The 26993-nt window shown below is 36.0% G+C and overlaps 1 protein-coding gene across 6 annotated transcripts in view; it reads left to right on the forward strand.

The window, feature by feature from the left end:
- CACNA2D3 (calcium voltage-gated channel auxiliary subunit alpha2delta 3) overlaps positions 1–26993 on the forward strand; it is a 481763-nt gene that overhangs the window by 306113 nt on the left and 148657 nt on the right. For all 6 annotated transcript variants that reach the window (XR_003927719.1, XR_003927720.1, XM_030043854.2 and 3 more), the window contains 2 exons: positions 5380–5458; positions 12802–12935. Coding sequence is in view for 4 of the 6 variants with exons in the window: in XM_030043854.2 (XP_029899714.1) it covers positions 5380–5458; positions 12802–12935 (213 nt within the window). In the remaining 2 variants the exon portion in view is untranslated. The remainder of the gene's footprint in view (positions 1–5379; positions 5459–12801; positions 12936–26993) is intronic.

The raw sequence follows: 26993 nt of genomic DNA on the forward strand, positions 1-26993 counted from the left end.
TCAGTGAATCTGACATCATCTACAATTTTCAGTTTTGTAGATAGGATATAACAATTCAAAACTAGTGCTTCTGCCTGAGAATATTGCCTTTCTCCACAGCTAACAGTTCATGTTAAGCCTTAATATAGTTGATATCATATTTTATCGGTCAGACATTGAAAATATTTTGATTCAGGTATCTCGAATATCTTACAAAGCTTTCAAAATTATCCAGAACTGAAGGGTTCTCTTTCTGTCATGTGTTTTTTTGCCAGAGAGGTACTTATACCCTCTGATGCAGATTCCTTCTCAGATGAAAATGGTCTCTTGATTCAGTCACAGCACTTGGATATTGAAAGGTGTTTTTCTCATTTGGTTTATACTCAGCCAGAGCATATGTAGACTATGTAAATGTTGTTACTGGATCTTCTGGGACTGGCCCATAACACCTTTGAATTTATTCAGTCTGCCTTGACTAAAATGTTCTCTTCATATGGATTCAAAAGAATTTCAAAAGCGTCCTAACATTAGGTGTTGTACTATGAGACACCGATGTAGGTGTATCAGTTTATATGTATCTATATAATGTGTATACTTATTAAAGCTCGTAGCTTCTATTGTGTTATTTTCTTTAAGGTCCAATACAAACCACAGAATGAGACACTTTATACTTCCTCATCTATTATAAATTATAGAGATTTCAATCATATGCCTCAGTACTATATGTATTTATCAGTATATTTATCAGTAGGCTATACAGTATTAGTGCTATATCTGGATTGTTTGAATAAAATAGTTCATGCAATCATTTTGCAGAACAGAACTCCTCTGACACACTTTCCATTCGGTTACTTCAGAAATACAAAGAAGAAAATTTGGTGGTCACTATTAACAGTCTTTACCTAAAAACATTTATCTTTCATGGTATCCGAGAATATGGATGGATATTAAATCTGGTACCTAATGTCTAGTCAATTTAAAATGACAATTTCAGTGGTAACTATGACACAGTGTGTCCTGTTTTGCATCATTCATAGCCCATCACTGCATAGGTCCTCCACATGCAGGAGTTGAAGTAATTTGAACTTATCCTACTAAATTAATGTAGCACTTCTATAATATTGACTTAGTTATATTTTTATGTAGATGCAGAAAACAAGTGTATGACCACAGTAACTTTGCTCTGTTTATTGGTATTATACCATGGATAGTACCGGCACATCTAGAATTACTACATAAAATACCTATCCAGAAGAGTAAAAAAGTATAAAGTATAAAAGATATGTAGATCCAAATTTGTTTTGAAAAATGGGATTTAAAATGTAGATGTATTCAGGCAAGTTTCAATTGTAATCATTTATTACCTAAGCTATTGCTGTGATCTCTGAAATCAGAAAATAATATGGCAAGCATTTGTTTTGTAAAATTACTTCTACAGTGAATGGTTAGGCACTCATGAGTGTTTCCCAATGCAAACTCAGAGTGAATTTAGCTTACAGTGGTGGGTTCAATGAACTGATCAAATGAAACTTTTAGAAGTAGAGCTATAATCAGAATTGTTTGCCATCAGAGCTGATTTTGAGGATTTTTCTCACTGTTCTGAACAGACTATTATACAATATTCATAATACCTATTAATGTATCTTTAAGGTCAATGTAAAAGAAAAACTTTATTGTATCAGTGGCACTATTTTTTAAGTAAAATACCTTCCTGTGACCTTACATGGTTATTTTCTTATGGCGCTACTATGAATAAGTCATTCTATGAAGTAATGAGCAGTATAGAAATGGTATTTTAAAAGTATAGTTTACCTTGTATTTCATTTTATAAAAGATTTTATACTTCATGTTGACACTGGTAAACATCATTTATATAACATGCACAGTGTAAAGTGCATAGAGAGAAATACACAACTCATTGGGACAGAGAAGGAAAGCACCACTTAATAAACTGATCACTCATCTTCAGTGCTAGCTCTCTAATTTATAGCTTTTATTTTTATCTTTTCAAGTAATGCCAAACAATTAGCAGTACTTTTTATGATGCTTAAAATATTTTTTAGCGAAACTGCAGATACCAAGTAAACTATATGTATAAAATGTACTCAAAGAAAAATCATTAAAATCCTTGCAACAGTATCATAGAGGCAGCCCATTCCTCATGATGATCTATGATACCGATTTGCTGAAATTTTATTTTTTGTAGGTTTAATGCAGTTAGTTTGCTGCCTACACCTATTATCATGCTTACTGCTCATCCTTTTAGATAAGGCTGGTCTCCTTTTATTAGGAACACAGTGTAGTTTGATTCTTTATAGATTAAAGCATATCATTAAATATAAATCTCTCAGATGTATTCAGTCTCATGATAGGCTATATTCGAGCATCATTTTCAGGAAGATAAAGTGTGACAGTGATTTATGCTGTATTTTGAGGGTATAAATCTCACTATGCCCTTTCACGTGTGTTTAGAGAATACAGATTTTATTTATTAATTCTTTTTGTATCCATAACAAAGCATAAAACTACCATTCTTTTGTTTAATGCTGTGTTCTTTAGAGTCTTAGAGTAGGATTATGTATACTGTTTGATTCAAACTAATTAACAACACTATAGAATCAGTGTGTATACTTTTTAAATTATATAAATTGTGATTGAGTTCTATGTACATTTTATGTTTGAAAGACTGGGAAAAGTTTTGTTATTGAAATCTGGTCTCTAGGCATGATAATAATGCCAAACACCATGCATGTGTAGAAACAGGATCTGGCCATTAAGAAAATGGACAAAAGGGCAGTGAGGGAATATAGTACTGCAACTAACAGTAAAGAGGAAAACTTTCAAAGACATTTTAAAACTTATTCTGTGAAAAACACCTATGGGAGCTTAATATAAAGTTGCTATATTCTACAAATAATTTCTTTTGTCTCACTGTGAGTGAGAAAAAAGTGCTAATTGAAAAAACTATAAGAAATTTCATTCTTTGTTTTTTTTTTTTTAATTGCAAATGAATTAAATTAGAGGTCTTCATAAACTTCTCATATCATGACATTTCTTTCTGTGTAATTAGCTTTCTGTAAAATTTAAGCATGTTTGTTTTGTGAATGTGAGACCCAACTGGCTATTGAATAAAATGTTCTGGAGGATAGTTTGTTGTGTACAGCTTTTTAATGATGATAACAGAGTTTCTGTAAAAAAGTTTGGATAATGATGATTCTATTAGGTATACTGATAAAAAGACAAAAGGATCTGATGTGGGGGGTTTAGTTAAAATTTTTAGTGTTACAATATGGAGTTCATAATTTTCTTTCTTCTCATACATAATGATAGCACTGTGTTTGCAGCTACAAATTGTCAATTTCCAGTCCTAACGTAATCTATTAGTTTTATCTTCAAAATCCACAAAATGTAGAACAAGTTATTTCATTAGAACATCAATCAAATTTTTAATCTGTGTAAAATATTGCTAATTTCATAGAATCATATGGGGACCTCTGAAGATCATCTTGTCCAACCCCGTGCTCAGAGCAGGTAAAGTTAGATCAAGCTGCTCAGGAACTTGTCCGGTCAGATTTTGAATATCTCCCAGGATGCAGGTTCTGCAGCATCTCTGGGCAATGTTTTCTAATATTTTATCACCCTCATGATAAAAATGTTTTTCCTTATATTAAATCAGAATTGTTTAGGACCTTCTTCTGACTTTTGTCCCTTGCTCTGCTGTCTGCTTAGAGTCCATCTTCAAGAAGAGTCTGTCTTTTCCAGTAAGTCAGTGTCTGTCTCGTATGGGAGAATCCAAAACTGAGCTCAGTACTCCAGATGTGGTCTTACAATGGAATGGAGGGGAATAATCACCTTGCATTCATCTTGCTAATGTGGCCCAGTACCCACTTGGCCTCTTCTGCCTAGACAAATCATTAGGGAATGGGAAAATGATTGTGGAAGTTTAGGCACATGGAATGTGAGGCATAAACCTTAGCACGGCAAGGGTTACAGTGGGTAGAATATGAGCTTTAGGTGTAGCTGTCAGGTGCTACTCCCAATTCTCTTGCTGAGGGGTTAGTCATATCAAGCGAGGCTCACTGTGCTCCATCTTACACAGCTATATCAGATGGTAGATGAAGAAGGTATGGAACTGTGTGGGATTTCTAGATGGAATACGCTGGGACCCAGGACAGTGATTTCTTTGCTCAGCACACACGTGGTGGTTACAGACCCAACCCGAACAGGACTGCGAGTGCCATGCACACTTGTATTAGTGAGGTAGAGGAAGCTCTGGACAACACGCTCCCTTCCCATTCCCCGTTTATCTAGCTAAAACCCACTTGATTATCTTTGCTGTAGTTTCCCATGTATAGAATAGGGTTGAGAGCAGAAGGTATGAGGTAGAAAATGCTGTCATCAGTCTACTGTGAAGACAAATTTGCAGCTATTTTCAAGGCCTGTAAAATAACGCAACCCTGAACCTATCTCTATTTGATAAGAAAGAACTGAGAAAATGGTACGGTAAAGAGAGATATATTTCACTGGAAGTTTTCCTTTGCTTTCTAAATGGCAGCTGTCCGAAGCTGCTCAAAACCACAGTTTTGGATATGTGTTATAACACAGAACTGTGGAGTCCAGACAAACAAGTGCTATCATTTAGCATCTATCAAGGCCTCCCCTGCATCCAACGTTTCCAAAGTATGCCCTTCTCTGCCAAGAAATTTTATCTGAGCAGAATTTTAAGGAGATCGGCAATTTTCTAGGATTTCTGGATGAAGGTCTCTGTTTAGGTCTGTGTGCATGCACATGCATAGACCAGCTGCACGGCTTTTTGCTCAGATATTTCTGTCTGGGAAATGTGGCAACCTTGCACATGACTCTGCTGTGTATCACTTGATAGCACAAGTGCCACCTGTGGGTACCTGTCTTTAAGTTGACAAAGGTACTGTGTCATACGAACCTTGAAAACTGAGGGGAATTTGCTCGCCTGGTGTTTCAGATCCTTTATCTACAGAAGTATTTGCTAATAAAGTGCCTTTTCCTCCACACCATAGCAGTTTTCTGAATTTATAAGTGCAGAACAGATTTGTCTGAACATGCAGTTTTGCCTTGTACCCCAATGGTTTTAGTTTATTCTCACTTACACTGTAACCGTTTAGCCATAACTTTAGTTAAATGTCAGATATTAAAAACATCCAAAGAGATCAGCCATTCTGTACATAGAACAAAAGCCACATTTAGTCATGAAGACATTACTGGCAGAGATTTTTTTTTTTTTTTTAATGAAGTGCTGTTTAACCAGTAATACTTTCTTAAAAAAGGTCTATCCATATGAATTACACATCTGTATCTGAAGTTCCCCTGTGTAAGTTTTAAATGGGGTATTAATTGACTTGTTCTTTTGCATTCTACTTTCAGGTTCGTATTTTTACCTATCTGATTGGAAGAGAAGCTGCTTTTGCTGATAATCTGAAGTGGATGGCCTGTGCTAACAAAGGTTGGTTAACCTTTAACTGTGAAAGCCTTGTTTTCAAAACCCTATTATTGAGCCTTCCTGCATGTCTGACCCCTCTACAGATATGGTGTCACTGACATCTAATCGGAGAGGATGGGTTGTTTTTTTCCAGGAAAGGAAAAGACTTATTTATCTTGTAGCGTACAATTTAAAAAGTAAAAACCTGATTTGAAATTTATTTTTTTCTTAAAATATATATGAAGTTTTTAAACTATGTGATCTTAAATTTTTATTCAGGGAACAAACTTTAATTTCAAAGCATTTGTTCTATTATAACAGTTATTATGCAGTCAGAGTTAGTTTGGTTCCTAAGAACATTGGGTACAAGTCTTGTTGAGTTAGGCACGGTATGTAAAACACCAGACATCCTGTCCCTTCAGGAACTGACAGTGTAATTGAAAAAACAGGTTTATATTCTTTAAGGAAGGAGCATTAAAACATATAAGATGCTGAGATGCTACAGTAAAAGGATTGACTAATATAAGTAAGAATGATTCTGAAAAAAACAAACCCCCTAATTAATCTTCAGGTTTTCCTTTTCCTTTCCTCTAGGAAAAAAAAAAAAATGTTCTTTTTTTTCTGTTGTGCCACATTACATTATGATGAATTGCATCAGGTGCTATCCATTTAGTCATTATTTCTTTAACTACTGTTATGTCCAGCTGATGGAAATTACTCAGTTTGAAGTCTTGTCTTAATCAGCTAATATTACACCATAATTTAGTTTAAATAATAGTATAAGAATCCTTTGAAGCATCTTTTTTGAAGACAATTTAATCAACAAAATCTTTTAGCTTTTTAGCCCAGCTCTACAGATTCGTAAAGATCTAAGTACAGCAACTCAGAAATTAGGACCAGGCAACAGAGACTGCCTTAGTAGATCATCTGGTCCACGTCTTCCTTATTCCCAGAGGGGGAAAAGTGGTCACCTTTGTCATTTTTCAGGACTACTTTGTTCTTTTCAGAGCCATGTTGCTTTGAGTCAGAATCTTACTCATGAATCAGCTAAACAGCTTAATGACTTTCTTCTATAAATTTTTTCCTGGGTTTAATACCTGCTCTCTGATAGCTTACAATGCAAAAATCTTCTACCTCTAATCGGTAATTAAATACTTTTTTATAGCTTTGAAAATCACAGTTGGAAACAGCATAAGTCATTATGGCAGACGGTATGGATTTAGTTCTTTTTCTTACAGTTTTCAGCTACAGCTCATCCATTTTCTTTTAGTGAAATGAAGGATTACAGCACAACAGATGAGGAGTGTAGTAAAGCTGGTCTAAAGATTGGCTGAACGGCTGGGCTGCAGTTTACTACTTGCACGGGTGGGCCAAAGTATGTTGTTGTCACTGAGGGTCAATGACCCTAAAATCAATTTTCCTTGCAGTGATTTTCCCCTTGGAAGCACAACATAGATGAAGGCTGTTTGCAGAGTTTCCAGCTGACTGGACTGTGGACAGCAGTCCTTTCCTTGAAAATGGGTCACAGGGGAAGTTCATACCACCTTGCAAAACTTCTTTAGCTTCTAGATTCTGATGGTGAAACCTTGAAAAACCCCACTCATGTTTTTCTGTTACATTTTTGTGTATAAGTAGGGCATATCTAGAGGGAGTTGGCTTAATGAAGCAAAACACCAAACCATTTTAAATACATTAAAACATTAAAAAACCCCAAAGTCCCTCTAGAGCGGTTTGTGAAATTTGCAGTGATTTACTCCTCTGTATCATAAGCAAGTGCACATAAAGGAAAAGAATAAAGATTTACTAAGACTCTGAATTGAACAAAGGTAAAAGTTTCCTAGTGCTTAGCGTGCATGTGCCACATTTTAAAGTACGTAAGCACTAACTTTCTCTCAGCAGTCACTCCCAGCAGAAAGCTGTAAAGATAAAGATGGGGGTTAATGCATTACTTACTAACAAAATGGCCAGAATTAAACTTTTTTTTTCAGTAAAATTCTCAGTTGCGTTAGTAATTTGACAGCCTCTGTTTTAATTTTTTTAAAAATTTTTATTACGGATTATCACTGTGGTTGGCATAGTGTAAAATGGACAAAGGCAAGGATTCATCAGTACAAAGGAGCAGAGTCTGAGAGCGCAAAGTAGAGAAAAAACGCTTCGCCTATCGGAGGTCTGATAGAGGCTCTCTAACTGCCAGCAGAGGACAGATCAGCCCTGAGGCAAATTGTGCCCCAGCTGTAGCAGTTTATAGTCTATTGTATTAGCAGAGGAGAGCTGCGTACAGGAAGCCCCAGTCACATCCATTCCCATTATTAGCATGACCCCAGCACCTCCTGCGCTGTGGGCTCCTGGGGGGGTGGCAGGCAGCCAGCTAGAGATACTGTTCACCTGCTTGAGAGGCCTCTTAGGTGGGGGGCAGGGGGGTATTCTCCGTGGGAGTTTTCCAGCTGCAGTGAAACAATGAATTCCCTCCTTAGGCCCTACCCAAAGAGGATTTTTAAATCGTGATATTTTATTAGTTGCAAGAACATTGCAACTATTTTGCACAGTGTCCAGAAAATGAAAAGTACTGCACTCCATGTAAAAATCCATTGGAGGCATTTTGAAAAGTTATGAGTCTAATGGTGGACATTTTAGAGAAAAACAAGCTATCCAAAACCATTGCAAGGACTGTGTAATATGAAAAGGCAGCCCACTTGCAGAGCCTAAGTGTCTGTCTTTAACCACATTATTATATACTTCTCACGCTTGTCATTACCAAATCTTACCCGTTTCCTTCATGATTTTTTTCCTGCTGGGGAGCAAAAAAGAGTAGCGCTGACTGTAAGGGCCTCTAAGGTGGCATAATTCACACACCAGGGAGCTGAGAAGCAGGTGTTAGAATGCAGAAATATAAGCATGGGTTTGCTGCTATTGCTTACATGGCTTCAGCAGCTGTGCTCAAGAACTTTAGGGCATGTCTTTATCTGATGATTAAACCTTGGTATAGGAAGAGTAAGGTTTTAAATCCATGGGGTGCCTCTGATCTCTAGATGAGAGAGATAAATTTAGCAGTGTAGGAAGCTAATTCTTGTGAGGTTTGGCATTTGTTACACACAGCTACAAACACATGAATCAACAAAAAGTCTAAATATACAGTGAAAATGAACGAAGAGAATGTTACCTAATGCTGTCTCTAGCTATAATATAGTAACTTTTGGTAGAGTTTTCCCATTAAATAAATATTAGAGCAAGCGTTAAAAATATGGGACATATCATTCACGCAGCTTTTGCAATTCCTTTCACTTTCTTGTAAAGAAAGCTAAAACTTAAGGAAAACAACTTTTTGTAGAAACAAAGTAAATAGATGAACCATAAATTCACAGAATATAGGTAATTGTTCATATTGAGTTACGGAAACTGTAAAATCATTCTGGATTTTTCTAATGTGAGCTGCAAAAGCACAAGCCATATTTATAAGGAGATTAAACAGACAAAATCTTCAATGCAAGAAGTGAACTATTCCCAGAAATTACAAATGAAACCCACCCCTGAGATCACATTATAAAAACCCTAGGAAGAATCCATATGGTTGTGTCTTATGCTACCATCTTCATCTAAGTCTTGTCTTTTACATGTCTTTAGCAGCAATTTTTACATTTCACTAAACTCAGTTATATTTGAAGAAACCTGATTAAAAGGAATAAAGTCCCTTACACTCTCTTTCTTTCAACTTTTCGTCTGTTGCAGCCTGATATATGAATAAATCTGTGAAACACAGATATGGTTAAAAAAGTAGGATTTTTTTCACACTGATCCCTTTTTCTTCCATTTGCTACCCTTGGCTTCTTTAGCTGTCATACTTACTGGGCAAGGAGCACTGCATGGCTAGCCGGCAACTACATGCATGCCAGTATACGTGTGCTGATTTACCGTCTGGCTGCTTCCAAATAGGATACTCATTGTCACTTCTTTCAATCTCAGGGTAGTCACAGATTTTCACTTATCTTTGAGACCTTTATTTTTTGCTAAGTTTATATGAAATTGATTCAGACTTACTCACTATCTCTTTTAGTCTTAGGAAATTAGGCTAAAAACCTGTTTCCTCTATTGTGCAGTTTAGGGTTATTCTTTGCAAGTACTACAACGAGAAATAAATATACTTTGTCTGTAGCATGCTGCCTGGACAGTTCTGTGTCGGTTGTGATATGACAGCATGCATTCTCAGAAATACTACAAAAAGAAATACCTAACATAATACACATCCATACGAACAATAGTTACAAATAAGTGCTCAAGTAGGTGTCTGTGCTCATGTTGGGTGTACCTGGTCCAGATGGATCTCTTCCAAATGAAGGAAAAGAAGAAAAGCAAAAAAAATATTCAGCATTATCAGTGTCTTGTAACATGTGTAAACCTGTATGGCACAACACTGAATTGTTTCACATTAGGTTCTATTTTCTGTTTCTTTTTTTCTTTTTGTTTGAGTAATCTAGCTAAATTTTTTCACTTGAAAAACTGACATAAAAACATTTCAGGAGGCAATCAGAATGCATGCTTATTTCACAGCATGGTATTCTTTTTCTCAAAGGTAATTTATAGGCCATGATTAAAGAATTTTCCAGGCATAGACATTGAGGAGCTTTTTAAATGAGTCTTTAAGGTTTTGTTTTTAATGAAGTATGACATTAAAAAGTGTTAACTAATTGTGATTTCAACCCATATGGTTAAGAAAATACTGCTTGATTAAAAAAAGACCTTTCTATCACCTTAGATACAGTACAAATTTTTTTCAAGTAGTTAATCTCCTCTGACTTTTCAGGCATTGTTTAATATGCTCATATATATATTAAATGTTTAAGTGCAGGTGCTGTTCTATTGTTCACTGTACACTACTCAGTGCAAGCAGATCTCTGCTCCAACTGTAAATTTGCACACTTGTTGTAAGGGAAGTGCAAGTACTGGCACAATATGCACTGAAAAGTACATGAGCTTACACAGCACATAGTATTGGAGTGGTGATATAAGATTGCATAGAAAACACTGAAACAAAACGGTGATTCAGTCTGCTCTTTAAGGACAACTGAAACCTTGTCCACAGGGCCAATTGAAAGTAGATGTTTGGTAAAAGGAGAAAAAGAGAGATGAATGTACATGGAGGTCCCCTGCTTTAAATCTCCTACAGAGAAATGAGCAGAGTTTGTGTGCTCTTTCCTTTTAGTGTCTTAGTCCTCACTTATAGCCATTGTACACTAGTCTAAGATGGAGGAGGAAAGGCAAAAGGCTGATTAGTCTATTTGTGCTTCTGTTTAATTTTTCTGAATTTCTGAGTGACCTGTTCTTTTGAGTATGTAATGTCAAACGTGAACAGTGCTGAATATGGCCTCTGAATATTGGTTCTCTTTTAAGCTTTCTGAAATGAGACATACCAAAATTCAGGCACTCTGAACTGCTTTAGGAAAATATAGGTCATCACCTGTACAATGAGTGATCCACACAGTTCTGAAGTATCTTGAATCCTTGATTAAAAGCATTATAAACAACAGTGTACATATATACATACACACATGTATATTTATCATTTATGAGGTTCTCTATGCGAATAGCTCATATTGGCATATTTTGACTGTGTATTGACATTTACACCAAATTAAAAGAACCAGATAGTGAAGTGTCCCTTATTACTCACAGGAGGGAGAAAGCCATACTTTGACTTGGGAGAATCAGCAGTCCCAAAGCTGGAGCAGACAGCATCTCAGAAAGAGTAACCAAACACATTGGTTTTTCCCCTAAGTGTTCTAAGCCAATAATTCCTGAAAGTACACTATAATTTTCTTTTTTTTTTCATCATATACATAGAATTCTGACTTCTCAAGTACAGATTTCCTAATTAAACTTATGTCGATCATTTTACTCTATGGCTGAAAAAGCTTTCAGAACCTTAGACAAAAACTAGCCCTGTTTTGAAGCAAGAATTAAACCTTGATAGTATATGTAGTATTCAGTTAACATCCTCACACAATACTGCACTTAATAGAAAAAAAAATTAAAATAAAATAAATACAATTCCTTAAGCAGAATATTGAATATTTGAACAGTATGAATACCATAATATGAGTATGAATACTACACTAGGAATATTTGAGATCATGGTATAATCAAATTACTTTTGCAAAAAACCCACCACCCCCTCTGCTTTTTCTTATTAAGTTGAAATTATGCATTAAGCTACTACTATGACTCATTTAATTTTCTAGATCTCTGCTATAAAGTCTGTTCTTACACTGTGTCTTAATTCATACATAGATTAAATATATGTAGACACATCCATTTTGTACTGCATGAATTATTGGCAGGTGTATTGAATCAGTTCTAACATTCAGACTACAGAGCACCCTTGCAATCTTGCCAAAATTGGCCCTGTCTACAATAAACACAGTTCAAAAGTTCTTTGCAGCTGCCATGTTTTCTGCTGAAGCTTAATATTCCAGCTCCACAGAAGTTGTGATCTTGTCAAAAGACTAAAATTGTAGCAAGGCCTCTTTCATGAAAATTCCATATTGGTCTTTTCTCATTAAAGAAAATGAAAGTGTATGAAGGGGAAGTGATGCATTTAAATAAGGCCTGATGAAACTATAGCCTTGAAATTTGTCAGTCCTTCGTCACCCTTGCATGAAGTGGGCTCCAGATGCCAAGTTTGTGATGGATAAAGATACTTGACATCTAAGCACTGAAAAGAAAGTGGTGACAGCTCAAATAGCTGTGGCCTCTGCTGTTCTCAATGCTGTCAGGTTGTAGGAGATGTTTTAAAGGATTAACAACGCCGTGATCACTAAGCCAAGTAATTCTAGTTGTAGTCTACATTTTCTGTCACCTGCCATTTGTAAATAACATATTGCTATTATCTGATGTTTAGTCACATTCTGTAAGGATGAGTATTTTAGAACATATTCAGCTACTGTTTTATTGCTGTAGTTCTAATCTGTAATGCTTCTTGAAACTGGACAAACTGAATGAGACATTGTTGGACACAGTTAATACCAGTTCTAACTTTTAAAGTGTGAAGCATTTAACTCCCCCTCCCCCAACTTCTTTACCATGAAACAACAAAAGTTTTCTGGAAATAGAGAGTTTAGGACAGGCAGTGCAGTGGTTCATAGCAATATTCAGAACCCAGTCATTCAAGAATGGCCAAAGGTTTTGCAGACTTGTTTTCACCAATTATTACTGTTTGAGGCTGCTTCTTATGAAACATTCCTTTTTTGCATTGCTGCTTTGGAAATAAACAAGCAGAGAAAACATGACAGACAGAAAACACATTATACTCCTTGTTGCAATCTTCCTTAATTTGTTCTGTCTGGTTTATAACTTGGAATTGTGTGTTTTCACAGGGTTTTTTACTCAGATCTCTACCTTAGCTGATGTTCAAGAGAATGTCATGGAATATCTCCATGTTCTTAGCCGACCAAAGGTTATTGACCAAGAGCACGATGTAGTATGGACTGAAGCATATATTGACAGCACTGTAAGTCTGCATGATAAAGCATTTAATATAGGCTTACTGCATATAATGAGGAATTAGGAGCAAAACTATTGTGGTAGAAATACTAGTTGTGCATCTGATTTCTGTTGCTGGAATCTGTCAACTCAGTGTAAGAATCAGGACTTGATATCTTTTGTTACAAGTAAATAATTCAAGATTACTGAACTTTAGCAGATATTTATACATTGTAAATTATATAGAAAATAATGAAACAAATGTGAGTAACAGCATAATTTTAAAACTTATGACCCCCAAATGTACATTTCTTTTATTAATCCAAAACGGGCATTGAACAGAAATTGATTAGATTGAATAACAATTTTTTTCTACGTTTTAAAACATGTCAGTGAATATGTCAGTATAATAGCACAGACTTACAAGAATCAATATTTTTAGTATAAAAAGGTGGGTCAACATCTAGGGGACAACTCATGTCTTGGGGAAGAATAATGAGAAGATTCTGCCTAATAAAGTGGATTGAATGGGTGATATGCTAACAAAATTGTTATAAATGTCCAATTTTAATTGGACATCATTGTGAAACATTAGAGTTGAAGCAGAGCTCTTGTTATGCAGTGACTGAGCACTCATGATACTTCTGTATCATTTGTTGTAAATCATCAGATTTGCAGATAAATGTTCATTTTCATGGGTTGGTCTGAAATAGCTTTTTATCTATTTTCTTTTTTTTATTATATTTCCTTTGATCCAATTAAAATATTTTGGTTTGTATATTATCCGTGGAACAAAAGTTTGTAGCAAATATCTGTCATTTACTACAAGAGATGCCAAGTATTCAATATAATGGCAAAGATGTTTCTTTCTTTTTTAAATTTTTACTTTCATGAAGATGGGGCAAGGTGGGAGAATCTCATTGGTTTCACTTTGATATTTGGGGGTTTTTATCTGATTAATTTTGAGTCTGCTTCTAGAAGGTTTAATTTTAAATCAATAAAAAAATATTCTAGGACCCCCCCCCCCCGCCCCCGGAATACAGTTTTGCTTCATTTTCACATTTGCTTAAGTCTTTTCTGTTCTTCAGTTGTGGCTATGGGTAATGTAAAATAAATACTAAAACTGCAGTTATGAAGGAGAAACAAAAAGTTGCTTGGAAATATTGCTTTGGAGGGAATCTACTTATCTCTATTTTCTTTTTTTAAAGAACATATTAATCCAGTCTCCTTTTTGTTCTCTTTCTTTTATTGAAACATAAGGATGAGACGAACAGAAACTACCTGCTATCTCTGTCCCTTCAGGGCATCCCATGAAATGGGAAGATGACTAGGAAAACCTAGCTCTTATTCACTTCTTGCTTTTATATGCTTGAAGTAATAACTGTGTGTACGTTGAAAGGAGTTTGTGTATTTGCTAGAGACAGTAGCAGGAAGAAATCCATCTAAGTGGTGTCTTAGAGCAACTCTCTTTCTTGTCCTTTGCCTGTGAATCTTGCATTAAAAGTGTTGCAGACAAAATCTTCCTCCTTTCCCAACACCAAGTCTCCTCCCCTTTACCTACCAACCTAGTACAAAATGCTGTTTCAGAATTCATTTTACACTTTACTCTCTCTTTCGTCTGTTCATCTGTATTTCTTCAATCACTGCAGGGAGAAAAATTTTCAGAAAAGTTACTCCAACTTTCAGTGATTCTCCTGTAGGTTATAGAAAGGGTAAGGAAAATTAACAACTTAGGGCTGTGTGAAATACTAAGTGAATATAGCAGGGGTGAGTAAATGCAAGTGAATTTAAGAACACTAGAGGGAGTGTGGAGAAGGAACCTTGAGAAACCAGGAAAATAAGAAAACAACGGAGCTGTTATGTTCTTGAATGAAGGAACTGTTTAAATCCAAACAAAAGCTGTTTTAATGCCATCAAAATAAAATGCTTCCAGGTTCTTCTCTTTCTCTTCTTTTCTTTCTCACTCTTGACTAAGGCTAACTAATGTCACTACACACACACACACACACATATATACGCATATATATACTCATGTATATACACATGCACTCATATACATACTCACATTTACACACATATTTTTAAGTGTCTGAAAACTCCACTCAGGACCCTAACAGGTTGGATGCTATAAGAAAAGATTTAAAAATAGAATACTGTTACCTGCTTAGTTGCAAACTACCTTCCCCCCCCCCCCCCCCCCCCCATCCTCCTGCCCTCAAAAAACCTCATAGACAAGGGAACAGGATAAATTAGGGTAGTCACATACAAAACTCTGGAAATGGCAATGAAGGGAACCTTTTAACAAACCAGATGTGCTTCTGCCTCAGCTAAAGCTGGCTGAGTGCTATTTTCAGAGGCAGATTCCCTGGCCATCTCTAGTGTCTTGGATTTGGAAGTGCCATCTAAATAATCCTCTCCATCCCATAACTTGTTGATTTTCACAGACAGTTTGTGTCCCTGCTCCTCTGTGGCTGCTGTCTGCACCTTGCCAGGTTAGAAATAGTAGTGTATTTCCAGACAGCTTAAATGTTCTTATCATCCAGCTGTGTCAGAACATCCATGGCTCGATTCTCAGAGCTATATATACATGGTTGTAATCAGCGTCACTGTGCCCTAACAGCATGGAGTATACTTCTTCCTTCCCTTCTCACCAAATATCAGAGCTAATTGGGCAGCTGTGCTGTTTCTGAGCAAGCAACATTAGGCTGGAACATACTAGGAACCAGACAGAAAGAAGCTGGACATGAATAGTCTTAGGATACAAAACATTTCCCCTGATGCCCCAGCCTGTTGTCATCCAATATTTGTCCAGGACAGAGTCATCTGTGAAAGCCAGAAGTCAGGTCATTTAAGTGTTTGATGCCATTCAGGAATATTCCCAGAAGAATCTTGCTGCTAAAACAAGGCATCTAATTCCTGCTCTGTTCAGGTCTGTTCACCTTTCCTGTAAGAGGATGTCTGCAAAATGTTCGCACAGCTGCTTCTTCAGCCCAGCTTTGACACTCTGAGGTGCTTTGCTTACTGTTAGAAAAGAGTCTGGCATTTATAGAACTGGAAATCCTTGGCAAGATTATCATATGCAGAAAATGTAACGTGGAGGAACCTGTACGTATGTCAGGTCTGTGTTGCCTTTGACGCTGTCAGGATCACACCTTTGATAGTATGGGATTTTATAGGGATTATAAAGCAACTGAGACTAGGCCTATCTGGGTGACTCCTTGCCTTGCAGGCAGCTGAACTCAATTCCTTTTTTCTGCCCCTAGACTTCGTTCTCTCCTCAGTGTTTCCTGCCTTTTGGAAGAGGTAACGAGCCAGCACCTAGGGTCAGTTTTAGTTACCCTCCATCAGAAAAATTCTTTGTATTTTTTCCCTTAAACCCAGGATTTCATGTTGGAAACATTATTGTCAGTGATTCAAAGCCTCATTTCTTTCAAAAAAAGGTCTTTTGTCATAGGAGTGGCGTAATCTTAGGAGGTGTCACTGACTCTCAGAGGAACTTAACAGATTTCTGAAATCATTTGAACTTAGGTCTGTGGAGAACTGGGCTGATTCCTCATTGAACTTGGTTTAGTCATTCACTTGAGAAGTAGTCTTTACAGGCTTATCTCGGGCTAATTCTAAAGTCAGCTTCACAATAGTTGGAATGCTAGTCCTGTACTAGGCTAGTAGCTTAAGTGCTGCCGATACCTTTAGGCTAAAATGTGGGAATTGAAGTACGTGATGATATATGCCAGCCAGTGTCTAGTCTTCTGATTCAGAGTCCTCTGATCCCAAGTTCCACACGTTTCCCTAGGCTTAGACTCTTTTCCATTTGTACTTCTCTAGTTGGCGGTTTGATATGCACTAGAAGCGAGTAAACTTTGTTGGATCTGTGCAATTCTATGGGAAAGGGTGTTTGGGCTGTCAGGAGTGAGGGGACAGGCAGCTGGTTCTTGATTGTGGAGTCTAATAGGAGAAGAGCTTGTCTTACTACATGTTCATGTTCAGGTGTATAGCCTAGAGGTGCTGTAAGGGCTAGCTTGGACGGTTGCAGGTGGGACACGTGTATGGTGGGCCCTAGACAGTGAGGTCTGGACAGCACTCCAACAGACCAGTCTCAGCATAACTTTTCTGCCTCAAAAGTAGGTCACATTTGGATCTGATATCACTGCGTCAACATCACTAAGGCCTACATGCACATAATGCTTCAGAAAATAAAATATCTTAATGGGTGCTTAAAAACAGAGTTGGATTTCTAATTGAAAGCTTCCAAAGGTACTCTTTCCCGAGTAGAAAAGAATTCTAAAAGTATGAAAGTATTTCAGGGAGGGAGCAATTTTAAAGTGGTCACTGACTTCTTTTAAGCATACGTGCATCTCTAGCAAGTCAATACAAATGAATATGTTGGGGGAAAAAGGAAAATTGCAGGGCATTAGACTATTCAAGTGAAATAATGCATAGAGGTAGTTTCTTGGGATTATGGGTAATCATCTATAAAGCACAGAAGCCCCTAACTAATTCTTATGGTAACATCTGGAATGTGGAGAAACATTACTTTTTGCTGCAGGAAATAAAGAAAAGACTGGACTGGCCCCTGAGTTCCCACTGTTTAAAAGCTTGCAATTGAGAATTTACTTACTGGGGCATATAATTTGACCTACTTGGACCTTTGTTGACTCTACCTGGTGAAATTTGTTTCTCATAAGTGTACCTGAATATATTCTCTGGATCTAATGCACTGTTGAGTTCATCTCCTTTAGGCTATTAGTTTCAAGCTGTGAGCAGATTCAGGCATACGTTACCATGTTGGCTCTGTTCAATTTCCAACTGGAGGATTCCTTTGCATAAAAAGAACAAATTATCATTTCATTTAATATTTTGAGATGACTGGTGCTTCAGAATTTAAGAGTTCATTTGGAAAAAAAACGTTCTGAGTCATTACAGGTCATGATTCATCATAATATGAATGGTGAGTGGTTTTTACTCTTTATAATTTTCTTCAATGTTAAAGTACTATATGTTGATTCTTCATTTGCATTATTGCCACCTTCTCATAGACATACGTTAAATTATGGATTTGAGTTGAATTCTACAATTGCTGTTAAAAAAAATTATACCCCTCTTTTCTTTCTTTTTTTGAAGCAGAGATTTTTTTAAGTATTTTCTGACCAAGAAGCTGATACTGTGCTAGTAAGGCAACCTGTCCAAGAGCCTCATTTCTCCCTATGGGGGCAGTAAATTGAGGTAGCTCCACTGAGCTAAAGCCTAGACTAAGTATTTCTGAAATGCTTATGATGGCTGTTACAATTACATTATTACATGTATGATCAAAATTTTCAATTTATTCATCTTCATCCTTAAAAAAAAATATCAAATACTATGTAAGCATAGTTTTTACTCTGGTTCAGGTTCTTTGCAGAAATTCAATAAGAAGTATAGGAAGCTCATGCTTCTCAGATAGCTGTCACATCAGAATCCAAATGTTTTAAGTATGGAAATTTAGATTCTGGGGTAGAGTTCTCTGTCAAAGGATGAATTCTGAGCCAGTTCCAGAGAAGCAAGGGAAGCTGTATACGTGAAGTCCTGTGTAAAATGTACAGAGATATAACAGAAAGTCTTACAGACTAAAAGGTATTATGCTGGCATTTTTTCCATCCAGGAGTTTCTGGTGAGGTATAAAAATGCTGTTTAGTACTTCTTCCATTCACACAGTTTTCTTTGTGTTCAATGCACAGAAGAGTTTTTATGAAGTAACAAAAATTAAATAGTACCTCATTTCCACTAGCTTCTATTCCCAGAGATATCTTCAAATACCTTTGGTGGCACAAGTTAATTGTGCTATTATAAGAAGTGGGTGTAATTAGCATTTTTATCACAGTAAAGGGTTCCCTGGGCCTCTATTTCAAAACTAACTTCTAGATTGTAGTACTGGTATGCATTAAAATACATCAGAGTGTTCAGAATGCTCATATATGTCTACAGCAAGTAAATATTGGTAATCACTGCAGAACTGAATGTCAGGAAATGTCATTAATCAGCGGCTGTAAAAAGAAAATTTACACACAGGCAGTACTTTTTTTTTTTTTTTTTTTAATGTTTTGAAAACTAGAAATCTGTGTTGCTTTTTTCCCATTCCTACTTTGGACTTGGTTACATGCTTTAACCCTCCCTTTGTGGCCAGCATCTCTTAATCTCTAATAATTTACAACTCTTTATCAGCAAATGTCATCACCACTGACTGACTCTGAGGTTCCCATGAGAATTGCCTTTTCTTGCTTTGACATTTGAGTGAATTGGGTTAGGGAAGGAAAATCCCATGCATGGATATCAGGCCTTCTATCAGGTAGGTTTGTTCTTATAATAAGGTTCTTCAAGCTCTGCTTTGTCTCCTACAGATCTGCAGTGGTCTTTTGAAGAGTCTGATATAGGAGGAAAAAGTAGAAAGTAGCCCAGGGAATGCCTTCTTATCAGTGCTTCAGTCTGGATTCATTTTCCTGGAAAAATGTAACAGCTCTGACCATTTCATCTTTTTCAAAGCTTCTATAAGAGCATGATCGCAGTCTGAAGTTGCAGACCATCTGGTCCAGCAATTATGGTCTGCTGTATTTGCACTGGGATCTTATAGATTGGGACAGTGCTTGAAACATTAACAGTGGTGATCAGTGCAGCTACTTGTACACACAATAAAAAAAAGTTGTGCACATATTTATATGTAGGTGCAACATCCCTTTATGCTGATGGTTAGTGGGCTGTCTGTGGAAATCTTCATTGACAGTCCAATAAAAAAAAAACCTTTGAGCCATGACTTTTACGAGTTCTGTGGCCCAAAATTTCCAGTTGCTATAATTAAGTATTCTCATTTTCTCCTAAACAGTTCTAATCTGTTTGTTTTACTGCTGGATCTAGAATAAATGAATTACCATTAACAACATTAACTTTTTCAAATTCAGTAAGATCTGTGTCAACTGTCAAAACATAATGAGTGCTCAAGATAGTAAATGAATAAACCTCTCAACTGAATAGAATTAATGCACTCTCATTATCTTTCAGATACAGCTCAAAGTAACAATGGCTGTTCTTTTTTTCGTTAGGAAATGCACATCTGATTTACTTATGTTAGGCAGCAGGGTGCTAATCAGTGCAAGGAATGCTGTGCTGCTTAAATTTGAGCTTAGAGCCCTTGCTCACACACCAGTACAAGAGTCATGGTACAGCGTGTCCCAATAAAACACAGAAATTCAGACCCCTGAAATGAAAACTGGGATGTGCAAAGGAAAATAAAGTCTATAATGACCTAGTGGGACTATGGATACTTTAAATAAGAATGATTTGTGCATTGTTCCATGCAAAACACAGCATACATAAATAAGGACATGCATAAGCATAGATAGCACCTATGTGCATGTATGTATGTGTACCTTTCAGCTTTTGAAGTAAAGTACTTCGTTTGATGAATTACATGTTTGGTTTACTCCACTGCTAGTGCTGGAACTTATGCTATTAGGGCAATTTTCAGTGATTACATTAGGCAAAGAATATTACTACAAGAGCTAATTGCTAGTTGTCAAAGTCAGTAGAAAAAATGTTGCAAGGAAATAGCAGTATTTATTTTAATGAATTAACACTTTTCATGTGTATTGCTGTATATGGTATTTACACTATAAAATGCTATATGCAATACATCAAAAAATGTTTAAAACATCAAAAACAAAAACAAAAACAAAAGTCCTGCACTTAAAGAGGAACATAAAATTTCCTGCTGGGGATGTGGAACATGGAATGCCATCTGTATTATATGGCACTGAGAAAACTGATTATGTTTGGACCTCTATTTCATAGCAGATGGGTTCATTAAATTTAATAGCCTCCAGAGCCTTTAGAAACAGTGTTAAAAACATGTGGAACATGCTGAGACACTTCACTTCTCGCCCCACAGTCATTATAACTCTGGCACAGACTATAAATATTACAGTACTTTATTTCCATTGAAACGGATTACTATTATAATTATTTTTCCTAGTGTACATTTACATGAGAAATGCAGAATGCAAATTGTACTTTTTCAAACTTTGAGATATGCAATTGATTTCTTTAAATGCATTTTACAGTTCTTTGCACTTGGAGGCTTTGATATAGAACTTATTTTTATCTTCTTCCTGCGGCATCAGCAAGCAGCTGTAATGCCATTGCAAAGCTAGGTCTTAAGCAGCTCTGCTCCCAGTGTGGTGCAAATAAGACAAGCGTTATGTTAAACCGTAGAAGGGAAATCAGAGCAGTGTTACATCTTGGCTTTTAGCTATATATTGATTCTTTTTTCTAGTATTTTATATGATAGGGTAACTACAGTTTGACCTTGGTCTCTGTTCATCTTTCATCACTGGAGCACAGAGAGATTAAATATCTAGTTTCAAATCAGAGTAGTTCCTGCAGACACATTGCTTTAAACAGAGTGAAAACTCACCTTTCTCTGAAATATTCTCAGAATTTGATAGCTAAAAGAATATTTTAGTGCTATTTACTTTTTTATTTTAAATGATGTTTCAAATGAGAACAGCTAAGTTTTACCATGTTTAAGTGCTTTGACGTCTGTCTAACATTATTGCATCTCTTCATTTACATGTTCTGATGTTTAAACTAAATTACTTTTTTACAAACTTTGTCATATTTGATCACGATTTAAAAAAAAAATAACCCAGTTTCCCAATAAACCATATCAGCTTGTTCTCATACGATGTAATTCTCAGTAATGCTCTGCTGTTTCCATTTCCTTTCCTACAAAATGCTGTGACTATCCACACTATCTTTTACTGTTTTCTAAGTTCACTCTTGTTTTTAGGTTGTACTGAACATTTTAATGTGGATTTTCCCCTTCTTCACATCATTGACTTCAATTTTGTCACTGACCATTGCTGATATTATTATTGAGATCTGCGAATTTTAATAAACCGCTAAAGTCCTACTACAGTAGATGATGTATGATGACAGGATTAAATAACAATACCTTCCTCGTATAATTTACATTTAGAGTAATAGCTAAGAATCACCAGTTGCTTAGAAAAAGGGCAGAGAGTGTAAGGACACAGTAAGACAGTATAGGTCAATGCAGTAAGCAATTACGGGTCTATGAGATCTCAAGTACAAAGGGCAGAATGTGAAAACACGCACAAATGCATGTTCAGGTCTTTTAGATTGTAGTGTCCACTTCTACAGGGTTCCCACACAGGCGTTCTTTGTCCAGGTCTTAAGAATCATGGAGTCCTTGCTTGTGTTTGGTTAAACTTAATTTCATGGAAGTATTTGGGCAAGCCAGCATTTACAGCTCTAATAGTGTTTCAAAGCAGTTACATTCATGAAACACATTCTGTGATTAAATTTTGGAAATCAGACAATTCAGTAAGGTTTGAATGTTAAAGGAATGTGTTTGCTGTTTTGAGAGCTGTCAAGCGTGATGATATTATGTTAGGACTTTGTCGTGAATTGTTAAGCTTTTCTTTGCTGCTTGAGCTGTAAACATGGTGTGTCTTGTGACACGATTGCTTTGCACCGAATTACTGTTTCTTCATATATGAAAACTGATTGGATGTATGTGAAGAAGAATCTATAGAATTACAAAGTCTGTAGGTTTCACCTGCTGGATGTTCTCCCACCAGTTACTATATACAAATTACAGAGAATTGCTCTGCCGTTGAACTTGATTAACAGGCATATTCATGCCAAAAGGGTATTGGTCTCATTTGCAGACACCTGCACACTAGAGACAGAGCAGCTTGGGACCATTTCCAGCTGCAGTCTGCCAATGACATACAGTATCTTTACGTGAGGGGACAGAAAATGCTTTTCATTTCCAGCTTGTTTCACAGGGAATTTTCTGGTTTTGTTGTGACACAGAAATAAAATCAAAAGGTGACAAGTCACTAACTAGAGGGAGAATTTGTTTCTAGATCTCTATATGCTATGGCGAATCCAACAATTAGTAGGATATGTCTATTCTTAGTGAAGATAACTACTTAAAGACATTCACAGCTGATAACTGTTTGTCTGTCTTTGATCTTATTGCCTCCATTCTGAGTGAAATTGAGTTAATTATAAGGAAATTGTAGCTATTTTGTCAGATGTATTACCTTTTTTCTCTCTTTTTTTGTCTTTAGTTTTCACATAACAGATCTTTTAGGGTAAATGATAATGTTAGAAAGCAATTAATTTAGTATAATGCACTAAATTCCATCCTTTGATCTCATATATGTCATTCTTTGACTTTCTGGAAGAAAGAGGGCAGTGAAGATGAAATATACTTTATCTGCACTGCTGGAGTAAAAACCTGAAATAATAAGAAAGACTTATTAAATTATTGGTGCCATTCAAGCATTGCTGCAGTGGCAGAATTCAGTGCAAAAAGGAAAAGAAGAAGAGAGAATAAAAGGAAATAATCTTCTCTTTTGTCTATTGTTCTGCAGATATAGAAGTTGTTATTTATAGCTCTCCTTTTTGTATAATCAGGAGATTTCACATACAACTCAATCACACACAAAATAAAGTATAAACACTAATGTTTATCACAGTCATTGTGACTAATGTTTACTTTGAAGTTAGTAATTTCTGGAGAAATTATTCAGAAATACACTTTATTCTGCAAGGAATAATAGGATGTTTCCTCCTGATGTTCTTGCTGATTGACAGCAAGGCATTCGACCTTTGTCCGCACCACTGTATTTTTTCAGATCTGATCTTTCCAAGCAAGCATTTCCCTTAATGATTAGTTGAAAGATGATCTAACCAGTTGGTAAATGCGTGATCTTCAACAACATCAGTATTAGCAGGAGAAAGCTTAGAACACTTATGAATTCCAGAGAAAACACTTATAAGAGCCATTTCACCTGCACTGATGTCAGATTTTTTGGGAGGAAAATGTAATCAACCTAAATATTAGTTTACATTGCCTAGTTCTAGGTAAACCATTAAAATCCCTAAGGATTCTATACTAAGGGTTGACACTTGACTAAGGACCTTACAGAGCCATTACATTTAAGGACTTCTTTTGCAGAGCATGATTTTTATTTATTTATTTATTTTTTAATAATAGTGTTTATTTAGTGGCACATAAATACAAGAGAATACACATTATAAACAGTATGGTAATACTAAGGAACAGTACACCTTACAGAGCTTTCTAATGTCTTTTTGTTCTGTTGCAGCCAATGACCTCTGTATAATAATAAAGGCCTCAGTTTTCAATATTGCTAGGTTTATTCCAGAAAACTGTCAAAAAAAAAAAAGAAAAAAGTAAACTACCTAAGTCAGCTATATGCTTGCATTCCATATGGGTTACATTTGTTGATTATTCTTCTTCTTTAATTTACTGTGCAGTAAATCAGCAGTATCTCCATTTATGTACCTGGAGTTACACTGATGTAAAACAGAAGACAGATTCATTGTATTAAATCTCAGTTTTAAGGGGCTTGGATTATACTTCTGTTGACTGATGGAACAATTCTAACATTTTCTTTCTTGGATTAAAGCCTTAAAGCCTCAAAAATTCAGGGGTTACAGTGAACAGCAAGTTGCCTTTATAGGAAAGAAAAGTTTAATTTCTCTTCCCTCCTTCAACTGGTCCTTTTTGTGTTACAGTTCAGGTTAAGAAAATGGAGATACAGTGAAAGCTGATTTTGCAATAATCCGTTTTTTTATGTTCACAAAACTTTTGCTGTGTAGCCAACTATGAGATAATGGGATGTATCACATTTTAGGTCGTAGCATGCCTAAAAATGACCTTAATGTCTGTAAACAGTTCTAGCTCTGAGATACCTGAAGGAATTTCGAGACCTTTTCTTGTGAGTCCTTACAGTGAAGGAGTGAAGTAGGTGTAAAATTTTCGTGACCTGTTGGATAATATAATAAGGGGAAAAAAGCAGAAGGTGATGAAAAAAATTTGCCTCAGGCCAAAACCATTCCTTGAACTAGATTTCACAAGCATTGTATTAAATAATGAGAAACTGCATATTTGAAATTAACTTAGAGCACCTAGAAATGCTCTCAAATTCATGATCTTCCAATACATCAGAGTCTTAGCTATTGGCCACCAGGTCAAATTGGCTTTTAGGAAGCTTTGAACTTTCAAGTTGTGCAGAGTAACAACAGAAAGCTTCTTCCAAAATGAAAAAGCAAGAGAAATGCAGCTCTTTCTACAGAGTGAGTGAATCTTTATGAATTCAACTTGCAGTGTGATGGGTCCATAAAATGCTCCATGGCTTTTTTGATAAAGTGTAGCTATAAAATCTTGGTGTAAAACTACAATGGTGAGATACATTAGCTACATACTTATTAGAAGGGTATCAAGGCAGAACCTGTTCCTCAAAACAGAGCTAAAGAACAAGAAGCAGTGTTGATTATACCATTTTATCATTTATAATGGTGGCACTAGCCAGATCTGCGGTACCAACCTACCCACAAACTGATATAAAAATAGTATAGATGTTAAATGATGGAGCGTTTTCTAAGCTTTTTTTTAAAAAAAATCTTTGGTTTATCATATATTTTAAAAATAATGCTTGTAACTGCCCTCTGACCTTGTACATCTCTGTTAGCTAGTAAAATCAGTTACTTTGCTTGTACATGCGAACCTGAAACACACATGTTTCTAATTTGGAGACACATGATGGCCACCTTGCTACTAGAGCATAGTATTTTAGCATATTGTTAACTTACTTCCAAAATACACACTAGACATTTCATTCTCAAATGTTTATACAAAGCCTGGACACAATTTTTATGGAGATTTGTTTTCTGGGTTTAGGGAGTATGCCTCCTTCCCTCACAAAGCAAAACAGTACATTTACACAACTATCTGAGCTCAGTTCCTGGGTTTCTGACTGTAGCTTTTATGCAGTATTTTCACACGCAGTTTGTTCCTTCTTTTTGTTTGTGCTTCATCTGAACTTTTGCAGATGTGCCTTAAGATGGATTCATCGGTGTTTTGCCCTTTCAGAGGCAAATTGATGAACAAGAGAAAAGATGATTCCCTTTGAAAAACTATTTGAAGTTTTCATTTAGTAGTTGTGCATAAGCTGCCTTTCCTGCTGCTTTCTAGTGCCCTTGATCTATTATCATATCTGTGGATTTCTTTTTCTCAGCAAATGAAATTGGGCTAACGCTTTTGTGCCTTCTTTCTCCCTTTAAAATGCATCCCCTATTGTTTATCAGCTCAAATAATCTTATGAGTATATGGTATGTATCTCATTATGCCCTCCAGCATACTGCTTCATTCAGAGAAGTTCTAGGCCATTGGTTACTGCTAGCTAAATAAAAAATGTGTACAAGAGTTTTTCCTCATTCAGAAGTGATAAATGGGAGAAAAAAAAAAAAAGATATAGTAATTATTGTGAATGTATTTGTTAGGTAACTAACAAAAAAGATTGTTCCCTCTATAAAAACATTAAATATTTTAATTCTAAGAGGTAATTGGTTCCAGCACTTACAGGCTGTACTGGTTCCAGTCTTTGCATCAGACTTCTAGAATCAACTAGTTGATTTCAAAATATTTTTGGAAGGACTTGTTTCTAAGCAAGTAAAAAAGAGAAAGAGTAAGTCCAGTTAATTACAACTTCCCCTTCCCCAAACCCAGCTCCATTTTTCTTTGCTTTGACATTCCTAGAATCTTTTGTATCACAGATTCATGTTCTTACAAGATCAGTCTAGTCCTCTCGTTGTCAAAAGCAGATAGATTACTTTTATTGTGTGTAACTGTCTTAGTGATGAGATCCTCAGTGCTGATTTTCTCCCTATGTCTGATTCTTCTGGTCTTGTTCTTGCATGCTAAACTTCAGTCATTTGAAGTCAATCCATACTTTCCCTATTTTCCCTCCCTGTGTTCATGTGTTAAACATTCCACAGTAGTTTTGCAAGCGCCTTGCTTTGTCCTGGTATTAGCCAAAGCTTTCCTTTTTCAATTACACATTCATTGTTTTCATCATAAAGTGAAAAATCAACAACTGAAACAACAAGAAGCTTAAATAAAGATAATGGAAAGCAAAATCATATTGAATTAAATGTTGTAAATAAGTTCTGTCAGTCCATTGATGTCAAGGCAGGTTTTATACAGAATACAAATCTT

This window comes from Aquila chrysaetos, chromosome 20, assembly GCF_900496995.4.
Source record: "Aquila chrysaetos chrysaetos chromosome 20, bAquChr1.4, whole genome shotgun sequence".
NCBI lineage: Eukaryota > Metazoa > Chordata > Aves > Accipitriformes > Accipitridae > Aquila > Aquila chrysaetos.